Here is an 11,078-nt window from a genome sequence, read left to right as displayed (position 1 = left end):
CATGGATGAGTGTAGTAGATGATCTGTACTTTTCCTTGCGCAGAAACAAAAGAGGTGAAGGTGTCTCCAATCTTCACCATTCTGGAGGGTGATCGCGTCATCTCTTGAGTAAAGTATTGCCAATCATAGTCCCACAACCACCCACCCTCAACCACCATCTCTTCAAAGCCCGCTTAGCCTTCTTTCTAGAAAAAAAGCACAGTACGAAGAGCTTGAGCGATGCTCACGTACTCGTTGAAGCTCATTACTAATTGTCATGTTGATAGAAATGATCCTTGAGACGGAGGCTAAGTCCACATCTCGAACTAATTAACCAGAAACGCATCAGTTCGACACGAAGGCTCCTATTTGCGCTTGGTTCATGCTCCTGATTCGCAACATTGTTCGCATCCACAACCATGAGGGAGTAATTTCTGGGATTTCCCGTCGCCTACACATGCTGCACTTAACAGTACGTAGGTCGTGATATTGCCTCGTTCGGCGATTTGGCAGCCCTGAATGAGCATACAGGTTGAAAGCTGACTTTTGTAGATCCTCACTTGTGCCAATCACCAAACTCAGCCAATAGAATTTCTATTTACCGTTTTTCAACGAGGGTCCAATCTCACTGGCACTCTTCGTTCTATTCATCATCTACTGTAGAACTAGTCCTCCAGGCGGATACAAGATTTTTTTTGAGACATTCCGCGACGAGAACCGGAAAACCTCGATCGAACATTTTAGCCTCCTCGTGGCAAAAATGCTACCCAGAAAAGAGTCCATCGGTCCCTATGACATGAACTGAACTGACTTGACTCAATGCAGATTTCTAAACTCATGGCATGAAAGCATTCTGCATTGAATGGCACGATGAATATTCCTCCTCATGAGGACTTTTTTTTGCCTGATGGTTGAGGCGATGTAGAGAAGACTTTTCATTCATCACCAGTTTCAGTGATACAATTTGCCATCAACCAAGGTTGCCAAAGAAGCTTGATTCGGATTGATTTTTGCAGTGTAGCTAATGGCTTGGAATTAGCACTTGTTGCACATGGATGAGGCTCTGAAACAAAAGTCGTTCTTGATTCCAATGGTTTCAACCGAAACGGTGAAGTTGCTGGGCATTGTCAGATGGAAACGCACCGATTCACAAATAACGAATCGCTCTCAGCTTCCCAAATACCAATCAAAGTCAGAGTGAGAGAGAGAGATAAACAATTGCAAGGCTCTCAATCTGCATTCAATCATGGGCAATAGAAAAATAAGCGCAATGACGAGAGTCTGAAATGTCCAAAATGGCTACTTATTAAGGGCTCATTTGCAACCATTTTAGGGTGATGGCATAGTGAAATAGGTGGTTAATGGAGGGATATTTTACTGCATTATTTAATGCCATTTGATCCAGTCATTTTGGTTGCATCTCTGAACTGAAGTCGCTCTGTTTGGATACATCATTAGAGCCCTCATTTGGCTGTTGGTGCACCAAATTACAATAAGAACAGTGCGTCCTGGTACCCTACATTGGCATTTAAAAAAAAGAGAACTCAAAACCATTAATGGTTCACAAAGAAAAAGACAGTCAGAAGATATAATTAACTACCGAGCCAAAGAAAGTACTCGGGAGTTAGTAAACGATGAATAAAGTATCGACACTAAGTGGCATGGAAGGGTGCGAGATATTTCAAAAAAGCTTGACAACTTAAGCAACTGAGAATTGCAGCATAAATATGATCTCAAGAGCTATTAACATCCGCCTTGGCCGTACAGCAGTTGCTGGAACTGGTATGTCAAATCATGCTCTCGTTCCTAACATGGGCGAATGGCAACCAAGGGATGATACGGGGGAGAATCCAACATAGATGAGACTAGGCCTCTGTTTGACTCTATAGTTAACAAAAAGTTTCGGAATCTGAGATTTATCGTGGGATTAATCTTTTACTTGATATGTTTCATTTTATTTTTTATTTTTCAATCTATTTTTATTTGAAACCAAAAAAAAATATATCATGTCTTGAACTTTCTTTATGCTCCTGAAGTCGATTGTCTTCCTACCACTTCGTTTTTTTTCTTCAAATTCTTGATTTCCGACCAGCAATATACTGCACCTTCGCAGACAGACCTCCTGAAGAGACCCAGATCGACATGGAGTACATGGTAAACCGTTCCACATGATGGACCAATTTCTGTTTTGCTTTCTTTGATTTGGTCTGGTTGGCATTGGTTCCAGGACAACTCGACCCCATACAACCCGACCCAGGAGAACCCGACCCAGTTGACAACTCGACCCAGTGGACAACTCGACCCAGTGGACAACTCAACCCATTACAGATATGAAGCCCAACATGTTTGCTTACAAAAAGTTCAAACTTATGGAGCAAATTTGGAACTGATGTAAAACATGTCAAATTTGAAAGGTTTAACACAATTCTTCATTTGATGATTAAAAGCAAGTTATCAAGTTATGTTTACATCAATCAAGGTGTGAAAATCAAGTTTGATAATGTTTTAATCAAACTTGCTTTTTATTTAATGCCTTACTGATGCTAACATTTTTTGCATACCCATCAAATGTTGACTCATTAACTTTTGGTTTTGTTCCATATTCATGTTTTTTGGTCAATATGTTGTGTTTGGTTATTGTCCTAGGTCAAGTTGTCCGGTCACTGTCGGCATTGATCTGTACGTCAGCTTTGGCAATGTTCTATGGGGTCCTCCTCGTCTAGTGCCTATGCATGCATGGTGACTGCGCTCATCTTCTATGTAATGTCTGAGTGCCTTCATGAAAACAAATCTATAGTCAAAACATAACACCTCGAATGGAGGCAAGTGGCCATGCCTTTGGCGGTGGTTGAAGGTGATATTTTTATTGGTTTTGACTTAAATTTAAAATTTGACAGGTAAGACTGAAATATTTATCCCACAAGCTCAGCTCTTGGAACTATTTGCTCATTCTACAGGATTACGATTCTTATCGTATTAGAACTGGGATCATCTCCATGTGACATGGGCGCTCATTTAGGAATTGTACATATTTAGAGTAGATTATTGACAATATCACTCTTGATTTTTTTTATCATTCATTCTTCCCATGGGTCTTTGGGAGCATGTAACGGAATCATTGGTTATAGCTCTGTGTTTGAAAAGAGAAAAACTGAAAAAGATCTGACTGGATTGTGAAACAGAAAACGGAATAATAACCCGAATAGAAAATTGCACTAGGGACAAGACCTGGGCTTTTCTGGTCATTCACAACAATAGCTATCGAAATATTTTACTTTCCTGTCTCCTCACAGGCTTATGCCAATACAGATGTGATGGACAGTGTTTCAATATCAGGGTCTTTATGGCCTGTTTTGGCACAAGGTTCTGGATTGGGTTTCATTTTCCATTTTCTCATCTCTTTTCACATTTCAACCCCTTTTCAGTTTTTCCCAGTTTTCTGCAGCAAATAGAAAGTTTATGGAGTTAGTGTAGCCGAGCGTTTTGAGGGGTAGCGTGAATAAGGCAAGAATCATCCCCCTAGGTGTTGTGAGTTCAAACCCCGGTGCCGGAAGTAACCCTTTAGAATTGGTAGTTGGTAAGAATGGACAGAACTCCGGTTGTCTGGTAGAGGTCCAGGACCCAATCTACTCTTGGGTTGCTGCGAGTAACATGGCACTGAATGGAATGAAATTCCTCTCAATGACCTTTGGGTCGACGTCATTAGACACTCCACTATTAGATGATGAAGGTAATGACATTCAGCAGGTCTCATCCATGAAGGTTTTACTTGTAGTCCTCCAAGATAATGGAAAGGTCGATGAGCATATCCAGTTGAAGGTGCGTAAAGCTTTTCAATTGTGTGGTTGGATATTGGTTTATTGGTTTACTGGTTGGTACCACTCAAACACAGGCGTTAATACTGAGGATTGGCAAAAATTGAAAAGAAAAACGAGGTAAAGGAATAAAATTGGCGTAAGATGAATGTAAGAAAGCAAAAGTAGGCAAAAGTAAGACATTAGCAGAAACCCTCATCAACCATTGGGTCATTGGGCACAGGTAAAGGCAGACCGGAGAAAAGATTTGAACATCCGAAGGCTCTGACATTGGCGGGTTTCCCTCGGTAATTCATTCCACCAGGGCACAACTCGCACAAAGAAAGTGTGCTGTCGGCAAAATCGACGGAAGCGGGGCCTCCTAAAAAGGCAAGACGTCACAGCTCGAGTGGAACAGGAATCATCTTGACCAACAAATTGAAACGATTCTGTCAGTAACGCATATTGGTGCGCCACTTTCCATGCAAACACTAGATCAAGCTGCAAGCGCCTGTCTTCCAATGTTTCACAGGACAAGGATCGAAGTCTTTGAGGATAAGAGCAATTTCTCAGCCCAATTAGCATTTTTATGAATGAACGTTGAATTCTCTCTATACAATGAATCCCGATCTTTAAGGCTGGACTCCAAACTTGAGAACTGGTCTCGACAATAGGACGTACATACACTTTAAAAAGTTTCATTAGGACGTTGGCGTTTCGAGTTGTAAACGTTCTTTTTATTCTATACACTAAACTCCTCTCTTTGGCAGCCTCGCTTTCGCAGGTTTAAGCCCAGAGATTTTAACTCTGTAAAAGTCGATTGTCCAGCCGCATCTTGAATATGCTTCACCCATTTGGGCTCCAATGAGTTCAACAGGTTTGCAAAAGGTCGAACAAGTCCAAGATAATTGACTAGCAACATCACAGGATTGAGAGAGCTCTCATATTGGGAGAGGGTAGAAAAGTTGGGGCTGTACAGTGTTCAGAGAAGGTACGAAAGGTATCTGATACTGTACGTTTTCAAAAGCATCCATGAGCTTTGTCCCAACCCAGGATTTAGGGTCAATACTAGTGACCGCAGAGGCTTAATGTGCGTTTTGAGAGCACCTTCAAGCCTTTGAGAATCGAGGCTAGTTCGAACAATGAAGTCCACATCTCTTCTTTCTCGGGCTCCTTCATTGTTTAATTTGCTTCCCTGTAAAATTTGCAGGGAATACGTAGGCCCTGTTGATCCGGTTGCATTTTTCAAGTCAGACTTGGACAAATTTTTAGATAGCATTCCAGATCAACCTTATATTCAAGGACTAGCTCGGTCTGACAACTCAAATTCGTTGGTAGACCAAGTAAGTAAAAAGACGAATTATAACCTTTCATCTTAATAGTACTGGGGATTTCATTTCCTGTAACGGTTAGAGAAGCCCGTGAAAAACCAACCCCCTCAATAAAATTATCTTAAAAGCGTACCGAAGTTTTTTCCTGTCGAGTACAAATATTGTGACAACTTTTAGATGCTCGGTGAATTTTACTTGTTCAACTTGGCAAACAGTTGTCTGGATTCATTTGGTCCTTCCAATGACTTGGGTTTTGTTAATCAAGAATGTTGTACACGTCAAATGTTTTGAAGGCCAACACACATCGAAGAAGGTGTTGTTATTACTTTTATCTTATTATCTTAAAATAATGGATCATAATGTACTTAGATATCTAGAGTGGAAAGCTCAAACATTTTCATTCCATTCCACGAGAGGTTGGAGAAGTTATGATGAAAATGTCAAATTGATTGTCATATTTAACTTAAATTGAAGTGAAATTCATCCTTGCTTAAACAAATAAATCAGCACCATTTAGCTGAAATATTGCGATTGGTTTGACATTTTCATCATACTCGTACCTTCCCCATTCTCTCGTGGTATGGAAATGTTTGAGCTCTCTACTCGAGATAATTAAGTGATTTATGAATGAACAAAGGAAAGTTAGTTTTAAGGCTAAAATATTTATGAGCACTAAACTTCTTACGATTTTAGTGGCAACCCAAATATTGGCTGAGTACATGAAATTTCAAAATGTGGAAGTTACAGCATTTTGCACTTTTTATCTCTAGGAGATGCTTCATGTTGCTGCTTTGCTTACGAAAAACATGCAGTAATGCGAAAAGACAATTTGTCCCTAGACATGCACATTAATATTAGATTTTGTTATTTTGATGTTGTCCCAATGTTGCGTATATTCATGGGCAAGCCATACCTGCCAACTCTTATTCGTTGATGCATAAAATATTACAAGTTAAATAACAATATGACAATTCCAATTTTATCTTGTTCTCTTGTTAAACTGCAGTAAGGAAGTCTACGAAATATTCGTAAGATATTCAAAGTTTCAAAGGCAAAGGCTAAAGGATGATATGTTTCTACAAACATCTGTTGCTCATCTTGCAAAGGTTGGCATATCGCACTTGTCTGAATTCAAATGATATAGGCTATCTGTCAAACATTGAGAGCATGTGGATGCTCTCACGAAAGAATTCAATAATGTGCCATCAGACAGAATCCTTTGATTGAACACATAGAAATAGACTTCTTTTTCAAATCAGAGCCATAAATGAACATGGATTGCCAATGATTCAGCCCTAAAGGCTCCGTAGAAATATTATCATTTCTGAAAAGTCGCCGTGTATAGGTACACTAATAAGTAATCTAGAGGACACTATTGAATTCCGCTCCATAACCTGGTTGAAATCATGGAAGAGGACAATGATATTGGTACGTATGAGTTGAAAGCCTAATGGTCATGCAGTCCGGACATCTTGACACTTGACTCTGTGGATGGCAAAGAAGAGACAAAGAGGAAATCTGCCATTGCTACAGGTTGCGCTGGTTTCAAACAGCAACTTTCCGAGAGGTGGGTGTAAAAGTACATTTTTCATTTAGAAAATGTGCAATGAGAAAGAGTCACGCAAAAATGTAGATGAAAAGGAAAAAATACCAAGGACGAAACCGGGAAAAGATCAGGAGAGACCGACAAATATTAGTATAGGAGAACATTGATTAGACTTGTTTGATCCTCAGTTGTCATTACTTTCAAGCATTTAATAATATATCTATCTTTAATAGCTGGAGAGTTCAAAAGCTGCAAAGGGCTCTGTAGATCATAACAAGTTCGGACACCGTGTTCCGTATGTTATTCATCTTTTTCAGGCGACACAAATGTGTTTTACGTTTTATACTTCAGAGCGCGCTTTGTAAGTTAAGTCTGTGTTCCGTGCACATGAGGATTGGGAAAACATAGTAATCTATGTAGCTCCAATGAGGACTTGGAATTTGGTTACTCTCGTCACAAAGCACACGTAAATCTTTGGAAGGGGGAAAGAGACGCCATTCTCCAAGGACAAGCCGATGTCTCTAAATCCAGGAAAGATTGCCGACCACAAGAGAAAGGTGATGAGCTATCTTGGTATAAAAAACCCAAGCCAAAACCAATCACAAAATAACCTTCAAAAGTAAGGAGAAGAAGTTAGAAAGCAATTCTAAGAGAGTAGACACAACGAAGGAGACAAGACATCAATCGTCTTCCAGCGAGGAAAGCCGCAGTAAGGTCGCCTTAGAGGAAACATTTTCCCTTCTCAAGGATAGGAGTTGGAGGCCAAGAAGTATCACCATCAACTCTGTTATCGGCGCGAACTATACGGAGGAAGTGATCAAGCTTGTTGTCTGTCCTGTGGAGAAAGAGGTGAGAACCTTCTTGGATCCAGGTGTCCACGTCATCCCTCTGGTTAGTTCTACCTGAAGTCAGCTGAAGGACCTTCAATCCAAGGCAAGCAGACATTGTTCGAGGATTGCTTCCTTGTCACCATATCCAGCCCATCCAAAACCCTTCCACAGGCCATATGGATGGGACATTGTGGGCTGTCTGACGTTGGAAATAAGGGCCCCTATTCAGATAAAGTCTTTATTACGGACTGACTGTCCTTCGATGGATTAAAGCTATCAAATCTCTGACTAGGTCTTTTAACCTTGAAAAATCCTGCTTTTGGACCAAATCCATTGAGGATGAGGATGAGAAAACCTTTTAGGAGAAGAAATTCTGACCGCCACCTGAGCATACGCGCATTGTTGCTTTTCCCCCACCGAATTTTACTCCGTGAATAATAAATGATTTCGAGATTAAGTTCGCACTCATTGAGATGCATTTCCCCCAAAAGGATAAAACGATTTACGTATCAGGTCCTGAGTTACATAAGATCAAATGGTTAATCTTTAGCCGGATTTAGCCCGAAATTTTGAGCAGAGCATTTTTCTCTATCGAATCAACCGAAACAAAGAAAAACCTTGAACATGTCTCTTGTTTCGGAGAAATCGTAGGTGTTTGGATTGAATGTCCAAGTCTGAGTTTGCGTATCCACATCGTGGCCTTTGTTAAGTATTTGAACGGCCGAGAGGGTCAGTAAACGCGCGTTGAAAGCGCCCAAGTTTCTCATTTCTCAATGGTTCAGCTTGGATTGAGTAATAATGAGGATTGGTATTCGCTCAAGGATGGATTCTCCATCCGAAGCTTGATTTTGAATTTCATCGATTCGCCCTCGTTCACTTTCGGTCATGTCAGCGTCTTGGGCGTATTTAATGAAGTAACGAGCATTGTCCACCGTCACAAATTCATTTCTAGCTTGCTTCTTGACATGACTTCTGACTTGAGGTGGTGTCGGACTAGGGTTTGACAAATTATGGATTGGGGCAGCTGATTGGTCTTCATGGGATGAACCTTTCCTCGTGGCCTTTACATTGGGAGCCTTCTTGCATCTGACTAGATGTTGCTTCAGATTGGACCGGGTTCGAAAGGTCTTTGGGCACAAACTGCATTCGTGCCTCTTGACACTTTCATGGACGAGTTGATGCTTGGTCCATTGCTCCTTCAACTTGAATTTAAGATCACAATTTGAACAAGGAAATGGGCGATGATCCTCGTGCACTTGCCTTTGATGGCGGTTTAGTTGACCTTGAGTCACAAACTCTCGGCCGCATTGACACGGGAACCCGTTGGCCAAACTTGAGTGCTTGTTCCGATGATGGGCTATCCAATCCTTTTCGAGGAAAAAGTGCTTCCGACACTTCAAGCAAGGGAAGAAACTCCCCGTTTCCTGGTGGTCGTGGACGAGATGCGTTTCCAGTTTTGTAGTACTTGAACAACTTAAGCCGCAGATGTAGCACATGATTTCTGGGTCACCGATGGGTGGACTCGGACATTTTGAAGAGTGGCAACATCCCGCTCGAATGTCCTCTTGGACCATCTGACATCCTCTGCATATGACGGACTCGATGTTCAATGGGACGGATGCCTCACATTTCGTAGGGTTGTGGTGCAACAAGGCGATGATGACACCAACTCGAAGGGCTGACTGGCCGTGGTCCATCTCGGGCGCGACAAATACTCGACACGAACCATTAGCCAGATCGGACTGATCCTGGCGGTTGACCTGGTTTTTACCTTTTCTTCGAAGATGCTTCATGGCTCGGAGATCGACCACCTTCAGCGTAAAGTCGACCTGACCCAAGTACCGAGCAATCATGTTCTGGTACAAGGTATCGAAGGTTTCAAACGACCGATCGGACTCGCCCGGACTTCTCAAAAGCCAAGATGAGCTGTCCGAAATTTCCATCCAATCCCATGGACCCGATTGATCGGGTGCATGCTCACCCACGTGGACCGATTGAGGCCGGCCGCTCAGGTTTACAATCGAACAATCCAGATCCAGAAATACCTCATCCTGATCGCAAAACACGGCGTAATGACTGGCCACGACATATTGCACTTGCGTATCGTCATCATCATTATCGTCACCTTTCACCCTGAATGCTCTCATTGTGGGCGTTTGACCCGCCATACTCCAGGCTAGAATATAGAACAAGACGCATTCATTGCCAAATGGCTCATAAAAATTTGACTAGTTTATTAAATATATAAATGTATCAATTCAACATCAATGACGATCGTAGAAGTTCCGCCTCTGTTCCTCAACTTGTTTCTTCCGCCTGGATTGTTGGTTCTCCATTGAATGGATGACCAAGGATCAAAAAGTGCACATGGGCGTGCCATGGGCCCAATGCTCGTCCATGTCTATATCTTCATCCTCTGTTTCAGGGGCCATGTGATGATCCTGGTAATCCACCCCCGGCAATTTCTGACTCAAGAGAAAGACCATGTAGATCAAGAGGATCATGATGATTCATGCCTAAATTGCGGATCTGGAAGTTGCATTGACAATGGGGACAAAAGGCATCGGCCTCCAATTGACTGAGGCTCAACAGGACCAGCACCACATGTTCGCAATCGCATTGATGGGGTTCCACACTGGAATTGATGTACACGGAGCGACGGACTTCGTGGCCTTGGGGCGGGAGAAATTGGCCACTAAAGGTCTGCGAGTTTGGGTGGTGGACACCTTCGATATCTTCCGTCCAAGCGATCTCTGTGATGTACTTGAATTGGGATGAAGTTATACGATTATTTAGAATTTTTCCCTACTTCATGAGGGATTAAGGCATGGGAATGTGTAGGCCCCAAGATTAACACGCCTATCAAACTTAGCACGTTCATATAAGGCACGATGATGGGATGGTCCAGGTGCTTGGCCAAAGACCATAGGGTACGACAAGTCTTACAGTATTGATTTGGATGAGAAAACACATGTTCCAGTGGTCGAATAGATTGTGACTGACCTTGGCATTAATTTGGATGAAGGTGTACGATTACGGGGATTGATCCCGCGGTTCCACTTTGGATGCCTTGTCTTGGAAGTGGGATCGCATTCGCAATGCGCTTGGATCGTTTTGATCGTTTTGCTCTCTCAACTCTCAACCGTCTCAAAAGTATTAAGTGTGTACGACTAACTTGTTGACATTCGGATCTCAAACGGACTTTTAGAGTCCGATTTTGATATTTTAGTTGCGTGATTAAGAAATGTGGCATTGCGTTACATGGAAGCTTTGATGCAATCGTCATCACAATAGGGCTAGTCAAGTAAACACGTTCATGGACAACTGATGTTATTCCATGGAGTAAAATCAAAGATAACATGCCCAGCCAAACCGCACTGTGTATACGTTGGATTATGACATTTTTTCCACTTTACATGCTTGTCCAGGCAATTAGCATTGTGGTATTGAGCCAATTTGATAGTGCGTTCACTGTTTAACACCAAACATGCTCATTTAGTAGGGTTTTGTAACACAACTCGCTCAAAATCACTGAATTATTGAAAATTCAATGGGCGAGTGGTGCGAGTTGACCGAGTTGACTGTGATGTTTGTCTTA

At 41.9% G+C, this 11,078-nt stretch overlaps 1 protein-coding gene across 1 annotated transcript; it reads right to left on the bottom strand.

Annotated features, from left to right (window-relative positions):
• Positions 1–7,933: 7,933 nt before the first annotated feature.
• On the bottom strand, positions 7,934–10,748 carry LOC131885374 (zinc finger protein 345-like). Its single transcript, XM_059233404.1, has 2 exons — positions 10,484–10,748; positions 7,934–9,656 (listed from the first exon to the last, which is right to left on the bottom strand). The coding sequence occupies exon 2, from the start codon at positions 9,646–9,648 to the stop codon at positions 8,251–8,253; it is 1,398 nt and encodes a 465-aa protein (XP_059089387.1). The 5' UTR covers positions 9,649–9,656; positions 10,484–10,748; the 3' UTR covers positions 7,934–8,250.
• Between the last annotated feature and the right edge of the window lie 330 nt (positions 10,749–11,078).

The sequence above is a fragment of the Tigriopus californicus genome, chromosome 8, assembly GCF_007210705.1.
Source record: "Tigriopus californicus strain San Diego chromosome 8, Tcal_SD_v2.1, whole genome shotgun sequence".
NCBI lineage: Eukaryota > Metazoa > Arthropoda > Copepoda > Harpacticoida > Harpacticidae > Tigriopus > Tigriopus californicus.
The sequence above is the reverse complement of the archived record's forward strand: the minus strand, read 5'-3'. Positions and strand labels throughout refer to the sequence as shown.

What these genes read in the sequence shown, in the direction of transcription:
- LOC131885374 (XM_059233404.1), bottom strand. Translation starts at nt 9,648, where the DNA reads ATGGCGGGTCAAACGCCCACAATGAGAGCATTCAGGGTGAAAGGTGAC.